Source organism: Coregonus lavaretus (assembly GCF_964263955.1).
Source record: "Coregonus lavaretus genome assembly, contig: HAP1_SCAFFOLD_6279, whole genome shotgun sequence".
Classification (NCBI taxonomy): Eukaryota; Metazoa; Chordata; class Actinopteri; order Salmoniformes; family Salmonidae; genus Coregonus; species Coregonus lavaretus.
The window spans coordinates 5,001-28,880 of record NW_028156290.1 but is presented as its reverse complement, the minus strand read 5'-3'; the positions used below and the strand labels follow the sequence as shown (position 1 = coordinate 28,880).

Below are 23,880 nucleotides of genomic sequence, written 5' to 3'. Positions count from 1 at the left end.
CGAGTACACGAGAATGTCATCAATGTACACAACCACCCCCTGCCCCTGCATGTCCCTGAAGATCTCATCCACGAATGATTGGAAAACTGACGGAGCGTTCATCAACCCGTATGGCATGACCAGATAACCAGGTCCAGAGTATGGCCGTAGAGGATATGTCAACAGAAAGCCCCTTGGTAATAACCAGGTCCAGAGTATGGCCGTAGAGGATATGTCAACAGATAGCCCCTTGGTAATAACCAGGTCCAGAGTATGGCCGTAGAGGATATGTCAACAGAAAGCCCCTTGGTAATAACCAGGTCCAGAGTATGGCCGTAGAGGATATGTCAATAGAAAGCCCCTTGGTAATAACCAGGTCCAGAGTATGGCCGTAGAGGATATGTCAATAGAAAGCCCCTTGGTAATAACCAGGTCCAGAGTATGGCCGTAGAGGATATGTCAACAGAAAGCCCCTTGGTAATAACCAGGTCCAGAGTATGGCCGTAGAGGATATGTCAATAGAAAGCCCCTTGGTAATAACCAGGTCCAGAGTATGGCCGTAGAGGATATGTCAACAGACAGCCCCTTGGTAATAACCAGGTCCAGAGTATGGCCGTAGAGGATATGTCAATAGAAAGCCCCTTGGTAATAACCAGGTCCAGAGTATGGCCGTAGAGGATATGTCAACAGAAAGCCCCTTGGTAATAACCAGGTCCAGAGTATGGCCGTAGAGGATATGTCAACAGAAAGCCCCTTGGTAATAACCAGGTCCAGAGTATGGCCGTAGAGGATATGTCAATAGAAAGCCCCTTGGTAATAACCAGGTCCAGAGTATGGCCGTAGAGGATATGTCAACAGAAAGCCCCTTGGTAATAACCAGGTCCAGAGTATGGCCGTAGAGGATATGTCAATAGAAAGCCCCTTGGTAATAACCAGGTCGAGAGTATGGCCGTAGAGGATATGTCAATAGAAAGCCCCTTGGTAATAACCAGGTCCAGAGTATGGCCGTAGAGGATATGTCAACAGAAAGCCCCTTGGTAATAACCAGGTCCAGAGTATGGCCGTAGAGGATATGTCAATAGAAAGCCCCTTGGTAATAACCAGGTCCAGAGTATGGCCGTAGAGGATATGTCAATAGAAAGCCCCTTGGTAATAACCAGGTCCAGAGTATGACCGTAGAGGATATGTCAACAGAAAGCCCCTTGGTAATAACCAGGTCCAGAGTATGGCCGTAGAGGATATGTCAACAGAAAGCCCCTTGGTAATAACCAGGTCCAGAGTATGGCCGTAGAGGATATGTCAACAGAAAGCCCCTTGGTAATAACCAGGTCCAGAGTATGGCCGTAGAGGATATGTCAACAGAAAGCCCCTTGGTAATAACCAGGTCCAGAGTATGGCCGTAGAGGATATGTCAACAGAAAGCCCCTTGGTAATAACCAGGTCCAGAGTATGGCCGTAGAGGATATGTCAATAGAAAGCCCCTTGGTAATAACCAGGTCCAGAGTATGGCCGTAGAGGATATGTCAATAGAAAGCCCCTTGGTAATAACCAGGTCCAGAGTATGGCCGTAGAGGATATGTCAATAGAAAGCCCCTTGGTAATAACCAGGTCCAGAGTATGGCCGTAGAGGATATGTCAATAGAAAGCCCCTTGGTAATAACCATGTCCAGAGTATGGCCGTAGAGGATATGTCAATAGAAAGCCCCTTGGTAATAACCAGGTCCAGAGTATGGCCGTAGAGGATATGTCAACAGAAAGCCCCTTGGTAATAACCAGGTCCAGAGTATGGCCGTAGAGGATATGTCAATAGAAAGCCCCTTGGTAATAACCAGGTCCAGAGTATGGCCGTAGAGGATATGTCAATAGACAGCCCCTTGGTAATAACCAGGTCCAGAGTATGGCCGTAGAGGATATGTCAACAGAAAGCCCCTTGGTAATAACCAGGTCCAGAGTATGGCCGTAGAGGATATGTCAATAGAAAGCCCCTTGGTAATAACCAGGTCCAGAGTATGGCCGTAGAGGATATGTCAACAGAAAGCCCCTTGGTAATAACCAGGTCCAGAGTATGGCCGTAGAGGATATGTCAATAGAAAGCCCCTTGGTAATAACCAGGTCCAGAGTATGGCCGTAGAGGATATGTCAATAGAAAGCCCCTTGGTAATAACCAGGTCCAGAGTATGGCCGTAGAGGATATGTCAATAGAAAGCCCCTTGGTAATAACCAGGTCCAGAGTATGGCCGTAGAGGATATGTCAAAAGAAAGCCCCTTGGTAATAACCAGGTCCAGAGTATGGCCGTAGAGGATATGTCAACAGAAAGCCCCTTGGTAATAACCAGGTCCAGAGTATGGCCGTAGAGGATATGTCAACAGAAAGCCCCTTGGTAATAACCAGGTCCAGAGTATGGCCGTAGAGGATATGTCAACAGAAAGCCCCTTGGTAATAACCAGGTCCAGAGTATGGCCGTAGAGGATATGTCAACAGAAAGCCCCTTGGTAATAACCAGGTCCAGAGTATGGCCGTAGAGGATATGTCAATAGAAAGCCCCTTGGTAATAACCAGGTCCAGAGTATGGCTGTGGTTATGGGTGGGCCCAGTAACATGTTGGATAAAGTCCATAGAGCTCAACAGATTAATACATCCAATGGCCTTGGAGTCAGTCTCTTTGTCAACATGAATATTAAAATCACCCAACACAATGATTGTATCATAGTTCTCAAGGACAATAGACAGTAGTTCAGATAGATCAGTAGAGAAAGTGGGGCAGTGCTTTGGTGGCCTATACAGGGTTATGACCAGCACGGATGGCTGACATTTAAACAGTATAGCATGATGCTCAAAACACCCAATGTCACCAAATGAAATGTCCTTACAGCTGAGAGCATTAGCCACCAATGTGGCCTTTATGGTAGAGTGGCCAGACGGAAGCCACTCCTCAGTAAAAGGCACATGACAGCTCGCTTGGAGTTTGCCAAAAGGCACCTAAAGACTTTCAGACCATGAGAAACAAGATTTTCTGGTCTGATGAAACCAAGGTTGAACTCTTTGGGCTGAATGCCAAGCATCACGTCTGGAGGAAACCTGGTACCATCCCTACGGTGAAGCATGGTGGTGGCAGCATCATGCTGTGGGGAGGTTTTTCAGTGGCAGGGACTGGGTGTCTAGTCAGGATTGAAGCAAAGATGAATGGAGCAAAGTACAGAGAGATCCTTGATGAAAACCTGCTCCAGAGCGCTCAGGACCTCAGACTGGGGCGAAGGGTCACCTTCCAACAGGATAACGACCCTAAGCACACAGCCAAGACAACGCAGGAGTGGCTTCGAGACAAGTCTCTGAATGTTCTTGAGTGGCCCAGCCAGAGCCCGTAGTTGAACCCGATCGAACATCTCTGGAGAGACCTGAAAATAGCTGTGCAGCGACGCTCCCCATTCAACCTGACAGAGCTTGAGAGGCTCTGCAGAGAAGAATGGGAGAAACTCCTCAAATACAGGTGTGCCAAGCTTGTAGCGTCATACCCAAGAAGACTCAATGCTGTAATCGCTGCCAAAGGTGCTTCATCAAAGTACTGAGTAAAGGGTCTGAATACTTATGTAAATGTGATATTTCAGTTTTGTATTTTTAATACATTTGCAAACATTTCTAAAAACCTGTTTTTGCTTTGTCATTATGGGGTATTGTGTGTAGATTGATGAGGGGAAAAAACTAATCAATTTTAGAATAAGGCTGTAACCTAACAAAATGTGGAAAAAGTCAAAGGACCTGAATACTTTCTGAATGCCCTGTCTAGGGTTAGGTCTAGGCTGTCTGACTTCATATGGACTCTGTGGAACTGATTTCATATTGACTCTGTGGAACTGACTTCATATTGACTCTGTGGAACTGACTTCATATTGACTCTGTGGAACTGACTTCATATGGACTCTGTGGAACTGACTTCATATTGACTCTGTGGAACTGACTTCATATGGACTCTGTGGAACTGACTTCATATTGACTCTGTGGAACTGACTTCATATTGACTCTGTGGAACTGACTTCATATGGACTCTGTGGAACTGACTTCATATTGACTCTATGGAACTGATTTCATATTGACTCTGTGGAACTGATTTCATATTGACTCTGTGGAACTGACTTCATATTGACTCTGTGGAACTGACTTCATATGGACTCTGTGGAACTGACTTCATATTGACTCTGTGGAACTGACTTCATATGGACTCTGTGGAACTGATTTCATATTGACTCTGTGGAACTGACTTCATATTGACTCTGTGGAACTGACTTCATATGGACTCTGTGGAACTGACTTCATATTGACTCTGTGGAACTGACTTCATATTGACTCTGTGGAACTGACTTCATATGGACTCTGTGGAACTGACTTCATATTGACTCTGTGGAACTGACTTCATATTGACTCTGTGGAACTGACTTCATATTGACTCTGTGGAACTGACTTCATATTGACTCTGTGGAACTGACTTCATATTGACTCTGTGGAACTGACTTCATATTGACTCTGTGGAACTGACTTAATCTTTTCTGCTTTTCTCTCCTCTTCCTCTGTCTTTCCCAGGCGGTGTTGGAGGTGTGTGATGTGTCGGGGTGTGTGTGTGTGTGTGTGTTGTGGAACAGTGTGTGTGTGTCGTGGTATGGCAGACTGAGACCAGGTCAGGTATTGAGAATGAGAGGCTTCAGAGTCAAGGAGAGCTACGACACTAGAGACCACCAAGATATAGGTAACACACAGTAACACTAGGGACCACCAACATATAGGTAACACACAGTAACACTAGAGACCACCAACATATAGGTAACACTAGGGACCACCAACATATAGGTAACACACAGTAACACTAGGGACCACCAACATATAGGTAACACACAGTAACACTAGAGACCACCAACATATAGGTAACACTAGAGACCACCAACATATAGGTAACACTAGAGACCACCAAGATATAGGTAACACACAGTAACACTAGAGACCACCAACATATAGGTAACACTAGGGACCACCAACATATAGGTAACACTAGGGACCACCAACATATAGGTAACACACAGTAACACTAGAGACCACCAACATATAGGTAACACTAGGGACCACCAACATATAGGTAACACACAGTAACACTAGGGACCACCAACATATAGGTAACACACAGTAACACTAGGGACCACCAACATATAGGTAACACACAGTAACACTAGAGACCACCAACATATAGGTAACACACAGTAACACTAGAGACCACCAACATATAGGTAACACTAGGGACCACCAACATATAGGTAACACACAGTAACACTAGGGACCACCAACATATAGGTAACACTAGGGACCACCAACATATAGGTAACACACAGTAACACTAGGGACCACCAACATATAGGTAACACTAGGGACCACCAACATATAGGTAACACACAGTAACACTAGGGACCACCAACATATAGGTAACACTAGGGACCACCAACATATAGGTAACACACAGTAACACTAGGGACCACCAACATATAGGTAACACACAGTAACACTAGGGACCACCAACATATAGGTAACACACAGTAACACTAGGGACCACCAACATATAGGTAACACACAGTAACACTAGGGACCACCAACATATAGGTAACACACAGTAACACTAGGGACCACCAACATATAGGTAACACTAGGGACCACCAACATATAGGTAACACACAGTAACACTAGAGACCACCAACATATAGGTAACACTAGGGACCACCAACATATAGGTAACACACAGTAACACTAGAGACCACCAACATATAGGTAACACACAGTAACACTAGAGACCACCAACATATAGGTAACACTAGGGACCACCAACATATAGGTAACACTAGGGACCACCAACATATAGGTAACACTAGAGACCACCAACATATAGGTAACACTAGGGACCACCAACATATAGGTAACACTAGAGACCACCAACATATAGGTAACACACAGTAACACTAGAGACCACCAACATATAGGTAACACACAGTAACACTAGAGACCACCAACATATAGGTAACACTAGGGACCACCAACATATAGGTAACACACAGTAACACTAGAGACCACCAAGATATAGGTAACACACAGTAACACTAGAGACCACCAACATATAGGTAACACACAGTAACACTAGAGACCACCAACATATAGGTAACACACAGTAACACTAGGGACCACCAACATATAGGTAACACTAGAGACCACCAACATATAGGTAACACTAGGGACCACCAACATATAGGTAACACTAGGGACCACCAACATATAGGTAACACACAGTAACACTAGAGACCACCAACATATAGGTAACACACAGTAACACTAGGGACCACCAACATATAGGTAACACTAGAGACCACCAACATATAGGTAACACTAGGGACCACCAACATATAGGTAACACTAGGGACCACCAACATATAGGTAACACTAGAGACCACCAACATATAGGTAACACACAGTAACACTAGAGACCACCAACATATAGGTAACACACAGTAACACTAGAGACCACCAACATATAGGTAACACTAGGGACCACCAACATATAGGTAACACACAGTAACACTAGAGACCACCAACATATAGGTAACACACAGTAACACTAGAGACCACCAACATATAGGTAACACTAGGGACCACCAACATATAGGTAACACTAGAGACCACCAACATATAGGTAACACACAGTAACACTAGAGACCACCAACATATAGGTAACACTAGAGACCACCAACATATAGGTAACACTAGAGACCACCAACATATAGGTAACACTAGAGACCACCAACATATAGGTAACACACAGTAACACTAGAGACCACCAACATATAGGTAACACTAGGGACCACCAACATATAGGTAACACACAGTAACACTAGAGACCACCAACATATAGGTAACACACAGTAACACTAGAGACCACCAACATATAGGTAACACTAGGGACCACCAACATATAGGTAACACTAGAGACCACCAACATATAGGTAACACACAGTAACACTAGAGACCACCAACATATAGGTAACACTAGAGACCACCAACATATAGGTAACACTAGAGACCACCAACATATAGGTAACACTAGAGACCACCAACATATAGGTAACACACAGTAACACTAGGGACCACCAACATATAGGTAACACTAGGGACCACCAACATATAGGTAACACACAGTAACACTAGGGACCACCAACATATAGGTAACACTAGGGACCACCAACATATAGGTAACACACAGTAACACTAGGGACCACCAACATATAGGTAACACTAGGGACCACCAACATATAGGTAACACACAGTAACACTAGGGACCACCAACATATAGGTAACACACAGTAACACTAGGGACCACCAACATATAGGTAACACACAGTAACACTAGGGACCACCAACATATAGGTAACACACAGTAACACTAGGGACCACCAACATATAGGTAACACACAGTAACACTAGGGACCACCAACATATAGGTAACACTAGGGACCACCAACATATAGGTAACACACAGTAACACTAGAGACCACCAACATATAGGTAACACTAGGGACCACCAACATATAGGTAACACACAGTAACACTAGAGACCACCAACATATAGGTAACACACAGTAACACTAGAGACCACCAACATATAGGTAACACTAGGGACCACCAACATATAGGTAACACTAGGGACCACCAACATATAGGTAACACTAGAGACCACCAACATATAGGTAACACTAGGGACCACCAACATATAGGTAACACTAGAGACCACCAACATATAGGTAACACACAGTAACACTAGAGACCACCAACATATAGGTAACACACAGTAACACTAGAGACCACCAACATATAGGTAACACTAGGGACCACCAACATATAGGTAACACACAGTAACACTAGAGACCACCAAGATATAGGTAACACACAGTAACACTAGAGACCACCAACATATAGGTAACACACAGTAACACTAGAGACCACCAACATATAGGTAACACACAGTAACACTAGGGACCACCAACATATAGGTAACACTAGAGACCACCAACATATAGGTAACACTAGGGACCACCAACATATAGGTAACACTAGGGACCACCAACATATAGGTAACACACAGTAACACTAGAGACCACCAACATATAGGTAACACACAGTAACACTAGGGACCACCAACATATAGGTAACACTAGAGACCACCAACATATAGGTAACACTAGGGACCACCAACATATAGGTAACACTAGGGACCACCAACATATAGGTAACACTAGAGACCACCAACATATAGGTAACACACAGTAACACTAGAGACCACCAACATATAGGTAACACACAGTAACACTAGAGACCACCAACATATAGGTAACACTAGGGACCACCAACATATAGGTAACACACAGTAACACTAGAGACCACCAACATATAGGTAACACACAGTAACACTAGAGACCACCAACATATAGGTAACACTAGGGACCACCAACATATAGGTAACACTAGAGACCACCAACATATAGGTAACACACAGTAACACTAGAGACCACCAACATATAGGTAACACTAGAGACCACCAACATATAGGTAACACTAGAGACCACCAACATATAGGTAACACTAGAGACCACCAACATATAGGTAACACACAGTAACACTAGGGACCACCAACATATAGGTAACACTAGAGACCACCAACATATAGGTAACACACAGTAACACTAGGGACCACCAACATATAGGTAACACTAGGGACCACCAACATATAGGTAACACACAGTAACACTAGAGACCACCAACATATAGGTAACACACAGTAACACTAGAGACCACCAACATATAGGTAACACACAGTAACACTAGAGACCACCAACATATAGGTAACACACAGTAACACTAGGGACCACCAACATATAGGTAACACTAGAGACCACCAACATATAGGTAACACTAGGGACCACCAACATATAGGTAACACTAGGGACCACCAACATATAGGTAACACTAGGGACCACCAACATATAGGTAACACACAGTAACACTAGGGACCACCAACATATAGGTAACACACAGTAACACTAGAGACCACCAAGATATAGGTAACACACAGTAACACTAGAGACCACCAACATATAGGTAACACACAGTAACACTAGGGACCACCAACATATAGGTAACACTAGAGACCACCAACATATAGGTAACACTAGGGACCACCAACATATAGGTAACAATAGGGACCACCAACATATAGGTAACACACAGTAACACTAGAGACCACCAACATATAGGTAACACACAGTAACACTAGGGACCACCAACATATAGGTAACACACAGTAACACTAGGGACCACCAACATATAGGTAACACTAGGGACCACCAACATATAGGTAACACACAGTAACACTAGAGACCACCAACATATAGGTAACACTAGGGACCACCAACATATAGGTAACACACAGTAACACTAGAGACCACCAACATATAGGTAACACACAGTAACACTAGAGACCACCAACATATAGGTAACACTAGGGACCACCAACATATAGGTAACACTAGGGACCACCAACATATAGGTAACACACAGTAACACTAGAGACCACCAACATATAGGTAACACACAGTAACACTAGAGACCACCAACATATAGGTAACACTAGGGACCACCAACATATAGGTAACACTAGAGACCACCAACATATAGGTAACACACAGTAACACTAGAGACCACCAACATATAGGTAACACACAGTAACACTAGAGACCACCAACATATAGGTAACACTAGGGACCACCAACATATAGGTAACACACAGTAACACTAGAGACCACCAAGATATAGGTAACACACAGTAACACTAGAGACCACCAACATATAGGTAACACACAGTAACACTAGAGACCACCAACATATAGGTAACACTAGAGACCACCAACATATAGGTAACACACAGTAACACTAGGGACCACCAACATATAGGTAACACTAGGGACCACCAACATATAGGTAACACTAGGGACCACCAACATATAGGTAACACACAGTAACACTAGAGACCACCAACATATAGGTAACACACAGTAACACTAGGGACCACCAACATATAGGTAACACTAGAGACCACCAACATATAGGTAACACTAGGGACCACCAACATATAGGTAACACTAGGGACCACCAACATATAGGTAACACTAGAGACCACCAACATATAGGTAACACACAGTAACACTAGAGACCACCAACATATAGGTAACACACAGTAACACTAGAGACCACCAACATATAGGTAACACTAGGGACCACCAACATATAGGTAACACACAGTAACACTAGAGACCACCAACATATAGGTAACACACAGTAACACTAGAGACCACCAACATATAGGTAACACTAGGGACCACCAACATATAGGTAACACTAGAGACCACCAACATATAGGTAACACACAGTAACACTAGAGACCACCAACATATAGGTAACACTAGAGACCACCAACATATAGGTAACACTAGAGACCACCAACATATAGGTAACACTAGAGACCACCAACATATAGGTAACACACAGTAACACTAGGGACCACCAACATATAGGTAACACTAGAGACCACCAACATATAGGTAACACACAGTAACACTAGGGACCACCAACATATAGGTAACACTAGGGACCACCAACATATAGGTAACACTAGGGACCACCAACATATAGGTAACACTAGGGACCACCAACATATAGGTAACACACAGTAACACTAGGGACCACCAACATATAGGTAACACACAGTAACACTAGGGACCACCAACATATAGGTAACACACAGTAACACTAGAGACCACCAACATATAGGTAACACACAGTAACACTAGAGACCACCAACATATAGGTAACACACAGTAACACTAGGGACCACCAACATATAGGTAACACTAGAGACCACCAACATATAGGTAACACTAGGGACCACCAACATATAGGTAACACTAGGGACCACCAACATATAGGTAACACTAGGGACCACCAACATATAGGTAACACACAGTAACACTAGAGACCACCAAGATATAGGTAACACACAGTAACACTAGAGACCACCAACATATAGGTAACACACAGTAACACTAGAGACCACCAAGATATAGGTAACACACAGTAACACTAGAGACCACCAAGATATAGGTAACACACAGTAACACTAGGGACCACCAACATATAGGGCACACACAGTAACACTAGGGACCACCAACATATAGGTAACACTAGAGACCACCAACATATAGGTAACACTAGGGACCACCAACATATAGGTAACACTAGGGACCACCAAGATATAGGTAACACTAGGGACCACCAACATATAGGTAACACACAGTAACACTAGAGACCACCAAGATATAGGTAACACACAGTAACACTAGAGACCACCAACATATAGGTAACACACAGTAACACTAGAGACCACCAACATATAGGTAACACTAGGGACCACCAACATATAGGTAACACACAGTAACACTAGGGACCACCAACATATAGGTAACACACAGTAACACTAGGGACCACCAACATATAGGTAACACTAGAGACCACCAACATATAGGTAACACTAGGGACCACCAACATATAGGTAACACTAGGGACCACCAACATATAGGTAACACACAGTAACACTAGGGACCACCAACATATAGGTAACACACAGTAACACTAGGGACCACCAACATATAGGTAACACTAGAGACCACCAACATATAGGTAACACTAGGGACCACCAACATATAGGTAACACTAGGGACCACCAACATATAGGTAACACACAGTAACACTAGGGACCACCAACATATAGGTAACACACAGTAACACTAGGGACCACCAACATATAGGTAACACACAGTAACACTAGAGACCACCAACATATAGGTAACACTAGGGACCACCAACATATAGGTAACACACAGTAACACTAGAGACCACCAACATATAGGTAACACACAGTAACACTAGAGACCACCAACATATAGGTAACACTAGGGACCACCAACATATAGGTAACACACAGTAACACTAGAGACCACCAACATATAGGTAACACTAGGGACCACCAACATATAGGTAACACACAGTAACACTAGAGACCACCAACATATAGGTAACACTAGGGACCACCAACATATAGGTAACACACAGTAACACTAGAGACCACCAACATATAGGTAACACTAGGGACCACCAACATATAGGTAACACACAGTAACACTAGAGACCACCAACATATAGGTAACACACAGTAACACTAGAGACCACCAACATATAGGTAACACTAGAGACCGCCAACATATAGGTAACACTAGGGACCACCAACATATAGGTAACACACAGTAACACTAGAGACCACCAACATATAGGTAACACTAGGGACCACCAACATATAGGTAACACACAGTAACACTAGAGACCACCAACATATAGGTAACACACAGTAACACTAGAGACCACCAACATATAGGTAACACTAGGGACCACCAACATATAGGTAACACACAGTAACACTAGGGACCACCAACATATAGGTAACACTAGGGACCACCAACATATAGGTAACACACAGTAACACTAGAGACCACCAACATATAGGTAACACACAGTAACACTAGAGACCACCAACATATAGGTAACACTAGAGACCGCCAACATATAGGTAACACTAGGGACCACCAACATATAGGTAACACACAGTAACACTAGAGACCACCAACATATAGGTAACACTAGGGACCACCAACATATAGGTAACACACAGTAACACTAGAGACCACCAACATATAGGTAACACACAGTAACACTAGAGACCACCAACATATAGGTAACACACAGTAACACTAGGGACCACCAACATATAGGTAACACTAGAGACCACCAACATATAGGTAACACTAGGGACCACCAACATATACGTAACACACAGTAACACTAGAGACCACCAACATATAGGTAACACACAGTAACACTAGAGACCACCAACATATAGGTAACACACAGTAACACTAGGGACCACCAACATATAGGTAACACTAGAGACCACCAACATATAGGTAACACACAGTAACACTAGGGACCACCAACATATAGGTAACACTAGAGACCACCAACATATAGGTAACACACAGTAACACTAGGGACCACCAACATATAGGTAACACACAGTAACACTAGAGACCACCAACATATAGGTAACACTAGGGACCACCAACATATAGGTAACACACAGTAACACTAGAGACCACCAACATATAGGTAACACACAGTAACACTAGGGACCACCAACATATAGGTAACACACAGTAACACTAGAGACCACCAACATATAGGTAACACACAGTAACACTAGAGACCACCAACATATAGGTAACACTAGGGACCACCAACATATAGGTAACACACAGTAACACTAGAGACCACCAACATATAGGTAACACACAGTAACACTAGAGACCACCAACATATAGGTAACACTAGGGACCACCAACATATAGGTAACACACAGTAACACTAGGGACCACCAACATATAGGTAACACTAGGGACCACCAACATATAGGTAACACACAGTAACACTAGAGACCACCAACATATAGGTAACACACAGTAACACTAGAGACCACCAACATATAGGTAACACTAGAGACCGCCAACATATAGGTAACACTAGGGACCACCAACATATAGGTAACACACAGTAACACTAGAGACCACCAACATATAGGTAACACTAGGGACCACCAACATATAGGTAACACACAGTAACACTAGAGACCACCAACATATAGGTAACACACAGTAACACTAGAGACCACCAACATATAGGTAACACACAGTAACACTAGGGACCACCAACATATAGGTAACACTAGAGACCACCAACATATAGGTAACACTAGGGACCACCAACATATACGTAACACACAGTAACACTAGAGACCACCAACATATAGGTAACACACAGTAACACTAGAGACCACCAACATATAGGTAACACACAGTAACACTAGGGACCACCAACATATAGGTAACACTAGAGACCACCAACATATAGGTAACACACAGTAACACTAGGGACCACCAACATATAGGTAACACTAGAGACCACCAACATATAGGTAACACACAGTAACACTAGGGACCACCAACATATAGGTAACACACAGTAACACTAGAGACCACCAACATATAGGTAACACTAGGGACCACCAACATATAGGTAACACACAGTAACACTAGAGACCACCAACATATAGGTAACACACAGTAACACTAGGGACCACCAACATATAGGTAACACACAGTAACACTAGAGACCACCAACATATAGGTAACACACAGTAACACTAGAGACCACCAACATATAGGTAACACACAGTAACACTAGGGACCACCAACATATAGGTAACACTAGGGACCACCAACATATAGGTAACACACAGTAACACTAGGGACCACCAACATATAGGTAACACTAGGGACCACCAACATATAGGTAACACACAGTAACACTAGGGACCACCAACATATAGGTAACACTAGGGACCACCAACATATAGGTAACACACAGTAACACTAGAGACCACCAACATATAGGGCACACACAGTAACACTAGAGACCACCAACATATAGGGCACACACAGTAACACTAGGGACCACCAACATATAGGTAACACACAGTAACACTAGAGACCACCAACATATACGTAACACTAGGGACCACCAACATATAGGTAACACACAGTAACACTAGAGACCACCAACATATAGGTAACACACAGTAACACTAGAGACCACCAACATATAGGTAACACACAGTAACACTAGAGACCACCAACATATAGGTAACACACAGTAACACTAGAGACCACCAACATATAGGTAACACTAGGGACCACCAACATATAGGTAACACACAGTAACACTAGAGACCACCAACATATAGGTAACACTAGGGACCACCAACATATAGGTAACACACAGTAACACTAGAGACCACCAACATATAGGTAACACACAGTAACACTAGAGACCACCAACATATAGGTAACACTAGGGACCACCAACATATAGGTAACACTAGAGACCACCAACATATAGGTAACACACAGTAACACTAGGGACCACCAACATATAGGTAACACTAGGGACCACCAACATATAGGTAACACACAGTAACACTAGAGACCACCAACATATAGGTAACACACAGTAACACTAGGGACCACCAACATATAGGTAACACACAGTAACACTAGAGACCACCAACATATAGGTAACACTAGGGACCACCAACATATAGGTAACACACAGTAACACTAGAGACCACCAACATATAGGTAACACACAGTAACACTAGAGACCACCAACATATAGGTAACACTAGGGACCACCAACATATAGGTAACACACAGTAACACTAGAGACCACCAACATATAGGTAACACTAGGGACCACCAACATATAGGTAACACACAGTAACACTAGAGACCACCAACATATAGGTAACACTAGGGACCACCAACATATAGGTAACACACAGTAACACTAGAGACCACCAACATATAGGTAACACTAGGGACCACCAACATATAGGTAACACACAGTAACACTAGGGACCACCAACATATAGGTAACACTAGAGACCGCCAACATATAGGTAACACTAGGGACCACCAACATATAGGTAACACACAGTAACACTAGAGACCACCAACATATAGGTAACACTAGGGACCACCAACATATAGGTAACACACAGTAACACTAGAGACCACCAACATATAGGTAACACTAGGGACCACCAACATATAGGTAACACACAGTAACACTAGAGACCACCAACATATAGGTAACACTAGGGACCACCAACATATAGGTAACACACAGTAACACTAGAGACCACCAACATATAGGTAACACTAGGGACCACCAACATATAGGTAACACACAGTAACACTAGGGACCACCAACATATAGGTAACACTAGGGACCACCAACATATAGGTAACACTAGAGACCGCCAACATATAGGTAACACTAGGGACCACCAACATATAGGTAACACACAGTAACACTAGAGACCACCAACATATAGGTAACACTAGGGACCACCAACATATAGGTAACACACAGTAACACTAGAGACCACCAACATATAGGTAACACACAGTAACACTAGAGACCACCAACATATAGGTAACACTAGGGACCACCAACATATAGGTAACACACAGTAACACTAGAGACCACCAACATATAGGTAACACTAGGGACCACCAACATATAGGTAACACACAGTAACACTAGGGACCACCAACATATAGGTAACACTAGGGACCACCAACATATAGGTAACATTAGGGACCACCAACATATAGGTAACACACAGTAACACTAGAGACCACCAACATATAGGTAACACTAGGGACCACCAACATATAGGTAACACACAGGAACACTAGAGACCACCAACATATAGGTAACACTAGAGACCACCAACATATAGGTAACACTAGGGACCACCAACATATAGGTAACACTAGGGAACACCAACATATAGGTAACACACAGTAACACTAGGGACCACCAACATATAGGTAACACTAGGGACCACCAACATATAGGTAACACTAGGGACCACCAACATATAGGTAACACACAGTAACACTAGAGACCACCAACATATAGGTAACACACAGTAACACTAGAGACCACCAACATATAGGTAACACACAGTAACACTAGAGACCACCAACATATAGGTAACACTAGAGACCACCAACATATAGGTAACACTAGAGACCACCAAGATATAGGTAACACACAGTAACACTAGAGACCACCAACATATAGGTAACACTAGAGACCACCAACATATAGGTAACACTAGGGACCACCAACATATAGGTAACACTAGGGAACACCAACATATAGGTAACACTAGGGACCACCAACATATAGGTAACACTAGGGACCAGTAACGCGTACACTGAGTGTACAAAACATTAGGAACACCTTCCTAATATTGAGTTGCACCCCACCCACTTTTGCCCTCAGAACAGCCTCAATTCGTCAGGGCATGGACTCTACAAGGTGTTGAAAGCGTTCCACAGGGATGCTGGCCCATGTTGACTCCAATGCTTCCCACATTTGTGTCAAGTTGGCTGGATGTCCTTTGGGTGGTGGACCATTCTCGATACACACGTCAAAACTGTTAAGTGTGACAAACCCAGCAGCGTTGCAGTTCTTGACACAAACCGGTGCGCCTGGCACCTACTAAATCAAATCAAATCAAATTGTATTTGTCACATACATGTGTTTAGCAGATGTTATAGCGGGTGTAGCGAAATGCTTGTGCTTCTAGCTCCGACAGTGCAGAAATATCTAACAAGTACTATCTAACAATTTCACAACATATACCCAATACACACACAACTAGTAAGGAATGGAATTTAAGAATATATACATATATGGACAAGCAATGACAGAGCGGCATGGACTAAGATACAGTAGAATATTATAGAATAGAATGCAGTATATACATATGAGATGAGTAGTGCAAGATATGTAAACATTATTAAAGTGACTAGTGTTCCATTTCTTAAAGTGGCCAGTGATTTCAATAGGCAGCAGCAGCCTCTAATGTGCTAGTGATGGCTAATTAACAGTCTGATGGCCTTGAGATAGAAGCTGTTTTTCATTCTCTCGGTCCCAGTTTTGATGCACCTGTACTGACCTCGCCTTCTGGATGATAGTGGGGTGAACAGGTAGTGGCTCGGGTGGTTGATGTCCTTGATGATCTTTTTGGCCTTCCTGTGACATTGGGTGTCTTGGAGGGCGGGTAGTTTGCCCCCGGAGAAGGAGAGGCCACAGTCCTTGGTAGTGGGCCTCGTCAGTGGCAAACAATCCATGTCTCAATTGTCTCAAGGCTTAAAAATCCATCTTTAACCCGTCTCCTCCCCTTCATCTACACTGATTTTTAAGTGGATTTAACAAGTGACATCAAAAAGGGATCATAGATTTCACCTGGTCAGTCTGTCATGGAAAGAGCAGGTGTTCTTAATGTTTTGTAGGGGCGCAACTTTGGTTTTAGAAGTGGAAACAACGTGGTGTGGGGGTCCTCCCCCAGGTTTTTTGGGGTAATCTAAAGCTAATTTCCTGCATTTCTACACAATCCGATATGACCCATGACCCTTCTAGCAGTCTCTATTTAGAACAACAAAAAGTAAGCAAAAATGCCCCCAGTCATCAAGCTAGGTAAGAGATCATTGTTAAATATGTTGAAGTGATTGATAAGACTGAACTAGATCAAAGGTAATTCAATAATCAATATTGTGTTGCACCTTTAACCAATAGCTTAACAAATCTAACAACTGTTTAAAAAAAACAAGTACAAAGACTTGTGATTGTCTTTATTAAGACATCCTCTATATCACATTTCAGCCAGACCGCCCAGCCAGCCCAAGCTACCTGCACTTCCGACCCCACCAGCCTAGTCAATACCTCAACTCTCTCCCCGACCCCCACCAGCCTAGTCAATACCTCAACTCTCTCCCCGACCCCACCAGCCTAGTCAATACCTCAACTCTCTCCCCGGCCCCACCAGCCTAGTCAATACCTCAACTCTCTCCCCGACCCCCACCAGTCTAGTCAATACCTCAACTCTCTCCCCGACCCCCCCACCAGTCTAGTCAATACCTCAACTCTCTCCCCGACCCCCCCCCACCAGTCTAGTCAATACCTCAACTCTCTCCCCGACCCCCCCCACCAGTCTAGTCAATACCTCAACTCTCTCCCCGACCCCCCCCACCAGTCTAGTCAATACCTCAACTCTCTCCCCGACCCCCCCACCAGTCTAGTCAATACCTCAACTCTCTCCCCGACCCCACCAGCCTAGTCAATACCTCAACTCTCTCCCCGACCCCCACCAGCCTAGTCAATACCTCAACTCTCTCCCCGACCCCACCAGCCTAGTCAATACCTCAACTCTCTCCCCGGCCCCACCAGCCTAGTCAATACCTCAACTCTCTCCCCGACCCCACCAGCCTAGTCAATACCTCAACTCTCTCCCCGACCCCCACCAGTCTAGTCAATACCTCAACTCTCTCCCCCTAAAACATTTCACCACTTTTATTTTTTCATTCCCAAGGGAAAGGTTTGTAAACAAAAGTATAAAAAGCTAGGGAGTAAAAGCAGCTATGGATTGCCTAAATAGGTACCTCCCCTGAGGTGGGCCTGTTTTCAGGACAGACTCCTTTAGTCGTACTGTATTCCATAGAAGGCATCCAGACCTCCCCTGACGTGGGCCTGTTTTCAGGACAGACTCCTTTAGTCGTACTGTATTCCATAGAAGGCATCCAGACCTCCCCTGACGTGGGCCTGTTTTCAGGACAGACTCCTTTAGTCGTACTGTATTCCATAGAAGGCATCCAGACCTCCCCTGACGTGGGCCTGTTTTCAGGACAGACTCCTTTAGTCGTACTGTATTCCATAGAAGGCATCCAGACCTCCCCTGACGTGGGCCTGTTTTCAGGACAGACTCCTTTAGTCGTACTGTATTCCATAGAAGGCATCCAGACCTCCCCTGACGTGGGCCTGTTTTCAGGACAGACTCCTTTAGTCGTACTGTATTCCATAGAAGGCATCCAGACCTCCCCTGACGTGGGCCTGTTTTCAGGACAGACTCCTTTAGTCGTACTGTATTCCATAGAAGGCATCCAGACCTCCCCTGACGTGGGCCTGTTTTCAGGACAGACTCCTTTAGTCGTACTGTATTCTATAGAAGGCATCCAGACCTCCCCTGAGGTGGGCCTGTTTTCAGGACAGACTCCTTTAGTCGTACTGTATTCCATAGAAGGCATCCAGACCTCCCCTGACGTGGGCCTGTTTTCAGGACAGACTCCTTTAGTCGTACTGTATTCCATAGAAGGCATCCAGACCTCCCCTGACGTGGGCCTGTTTTCAGGACAGACTCCTTTAGTCGTACTCTATTCCATAGAAGGCATCCAGACCTCCCCTGACGTGGGCCTGTTTTCAGGACAGACTCCTTTAGTCGTACTGTATTCCATAGAAGGCATCCAGACCTCCCCTGACGTGGGCCTGTTTTCAGGACAGACTCCTTTAGTCGTACTGTATTCCATAGAAGGCATCCAGACCTCCCCTGACGTGGGCCTGTTTTCAGGACAGACTCCTTTAGTCGTACTGTATTCCATAGAAGGCATCCAGACCTCCCCTGACGTGGGCCTGTTTTCAGGACAGACTCCTTTAGTCGTACTGTATTCCATAGAAGGCATCCAGACCTCCCCTGAGGTGGGCCTGTTTTCAGGACAGACTCCTTTAGTCGTACTGTATTCCATAGAAGGCATCCAGACCTCCCCTGACGTGGGCCTGTTTTCAGGACAGACTCCTTTAGTCGTACTGTATTCCATAGAAGGCATCCAGACCTCCCCTGACGTGGGCCTGTTTTCAGGACAGACTCCTTTAGTCGTACTGTATTCCATAGAAGGCATCCAGACCTCCCCTGACGTGGGCCTGTTTTCAGGACAGACTCCTTTAGTCGTACTGTATTCCATAGAAGGCATCCAGACCTCCCCTGACGTGGGCCTGTTTTCAGGACAGACTCCTTTAGTCGTACTGTATTCCATAGAAGGCATCCAGACCTCCCCTGACGTGGGCCTGTTTTCAGGACAGACTCCTTTAGTCGTACTGTATTCCATAGAAGGCATCCAGACCTCCCCTGACGTGGGCCTGTTTTCAGGACAGACTCCTTTAGTCGTACTGTATTCCATAGAAGGCATCCAGACCTCCCCTGACGTGGGCCTGTTTTCAGGACAGACTCCTTTAGTCGTACTCTATTCCATAGAAGGCATCCAGACCTCCCCTGACGTGGGCCTGTTTTCAGGACAGACTCCTTTAGTCGTACTGTATTCCATAGAAGGCATCCAGACCTCCCCTGACGTGGGCCTGTTTTCAGGACAGACTCCTTTAGTCGTACTGTATTCCATAGAAGGCATCCAGACCTCCCCTGACGTGGGCCTGTTTTCAGGACAGACTCCTTTAGTCGTACTGTATTCCATAGAAGGCATCCAGACCTCCCCTGACGTGGGCCTGTTTTCAGGACAGACTCCTTTAGTCGTACTGTATTCCATAGAAGGCATCCAGACCTCCCCTGACGTGGGCCTGTTTTCAGGACAGACTCCTTTAGTCGTACTGTATTCCATAGAAGGCATCCAGACCTCCCCTGACGTGGGCCTGTTTTCAGGACAGACTCCTTTAGTCGTACTGTATTCCATAGAAGGCATCCAGACCTCCCCTGACGTGGGCCTGTTTTCAGGACAGACTCCTTTAGTCGTACTGTATTCCATAGAAGGCATCCAGACCTCCCCTGACGTGGGCCTGTTTTCAGGACAGACTCCTTTAGTCGTACTGTATTCCATAGAAGGCATCCAGACCTCCCCTGAGGTGGGCCTGTTTTCAGGACAGACTCCTTTAGTCGTACTGTATTCCATAGAAGGCATCCAGACCTCCCCTGACGTGGGCCTGTTTTCAGGACAGACTCCTTTAGTCGTACTGTATTCCATAGAAGGCATCCAGACCTCCCCTGACGTGGGCCTGTTTTCAGGACAGACTCCTTTAGTCGTACTGTATTCCATAGAAGGCATCCAGACCTCCCCTGACGTGGGCCTGTTTTCAGGACAGACTCCTTTAGTCGTACTGTATTCCATAGAAGGCATCCAGACCTCCCCTGACGTGGGCCTGTTTTCAGGACAGACTCCTTTAGTCGTACTGTATTCCATAGAAGGCATCCAGACCTCCCCTGACGTGGGCCTGTTTTCAGGACAGACTCCTTTAGTCGTACTGTATTCCATAGAAGGCATCCAGACCTCCCCTGACGTGGGCCTGTTTTCAGGACAGACTCCTTTAGTCGTACTGTATTCCATAGAAGGCATCCAGACCTCCCCTGACGTGGGCCTGTTTTCAGGACAGACTCCTTTAGTCGTACTCTATTCCATAGAAGGCATCCAGACCTCCCCTGACGTGGGCCTGTTTTCAGGACAGACTCCTTTAGTCGTACTGTATTCCATAGAAGGCATCCAGACCTCCCCTGACGTGGGCCTTTTTTCAGGACAGACTCCTTTAGTCGTACTGTATTCCATAGAAGGCATCCAGACCTCCCCTGACGTGGGCCTGTTTTCAGGACAGACTCCTTTAGTCGTACTGTATTCCATAGAAGGCATCCAGACCTCCCCTGACGTGGGCCTGTTTTCAGTACAGACTCCTTTAGTCGTACTGTATTCCATAGAAGGCATCCAGACCTCCCCTGACGTGGGCCTGTTTTCAGGACAGACTCCTTTAGTCGTACTGTATTCCATAGAAGGCATCCAGACCTCCCCTGACGTGGGCCTGTTTTCAGGACAGACTCCTTTAGTCGTACTGTATTCCATAGAAGGCATCCAGACCTTATGAAAGTTGCCCAGTGTACCCTTAATCTTTTAATACATCTAATCTAGTGATGCATAACTTGACATTTCTGCCATCCATTGTGACTTTGTGGGAGGATAACCAACCTTCCAATTAATGGCAATGCATTTCTTAGATGCTTGGTTACACAATCTCCAGGATCAACATTTACAAGCAAACAAAAAGGGGAGAAGGATAATCATGCTGCCAGAATTCAGCCAGCCTTCACAAGTCCATAACATATGCAAATATGTCCCCTTTTGGGTTTTACACCTCCAGCAGAGGAATTACATTTCTGAGTGCATGTTATTCAGTTTCATTGGCATATAGTACGTTCTATGGATGGTCTTAAACCGCAGTAATTTATGTCTGAGATTATGTGAACATGACTGGGCATTCAAACATATCTGTATCCATTCATCATCATCAATAGCGTCTCCCAGGTCTTCCTAATATTTTTGTTTTACATGTTTTGTGTTATCGGGAAAAGCCTCTATCAACCCCTGATACAGTTTGGATATCAACTTTAGAGGTTTGTCAGACTTCCTTAAAATCGTTTCAATCTTTGAAGCATCTTGCTTGTCCAGTGTTTGCTGCACAGAGAGAATAAAGTGTTGCATCTGCAAACAATCACCTCAGCTCCGGCCCAGACTGGTCTTCCCTGGCTGCCTGACCCTGCTGAGACCCCCGTCACCACCTGATCCTCCTAAAATGAGGCATGACAAAGAATTACCTTGGTGTACATTTACACATTATATTATCCAAGAATAGAATCAATGGTTCAATAATTGAAATGACCATTATTCCCAGATCCCAGACTATAGCTTTAAGCTGCTGTCCTGTGGCTACTGTAGGTCTACCCGTCAATTCAAGATGGAACTTTATATCATTCACTGATATTGTTAATATACTGTCAAATTCCCCTGAGCTCCGTAGACTGGTCTTCCCTGGCTGTCTGATCCTGCTGTGACAGCTGTCACCATCTGATCCTGCTAAGACATGATGAGCATAGTGTTGTGTGCTGACTGTGCACCATGACAGTGAAGCCTGAGGAGCTGTTTATACCATGTCAGTGGGAAAAGTAGGTGTTGTGATGAGTTTCTCTGGTATCAAGTAATTCATGACGCAAGAAGATATTTAACACTTAGTTGGGGAGTTCATTTAATATTTAATAGGTACCATGGTTCGATATAACAGACAGACAGGGCTCTGCCTCTTGCTATTCTGAACTACTGAACAAAGAACATATCTCACTTATATACCCTCTGTTACACGTTTCTTCAACCACATCTGTTAACCGTCAGTGGGCGCTCTCTTCTCTGATGTTATTCCCTTTTCCCCCCAAG

The 23,880-nt window shown here is 44.5% G+C and overlaps 1 protein-coding gene across 1 annotated transcript in view; it reads left to right on the top strand.

Moving 5' to 3' along the window:
* Positions 1 to 4,555: 4,555 nt before the first annotated feature.
* The window catches only part of LOC311126482 (RPA-related protein RADX-like), a gene marked incomplete at both ends in the record, with an annotated part of 21,288 nt that continues 1,963 nt past the window's right edge, over positions 4,556 to 23,880 (top strand). The window contains one exon of the mRNA XM_084200487.1: positions 4,556 to 4,718. Coding sequence (XP_084056613.1) covers positions 4,556 to 4,718 — 163 coding nt within the window. The remainder of the gene's footprint in view (positions 4,719 to 23,880) is intronic.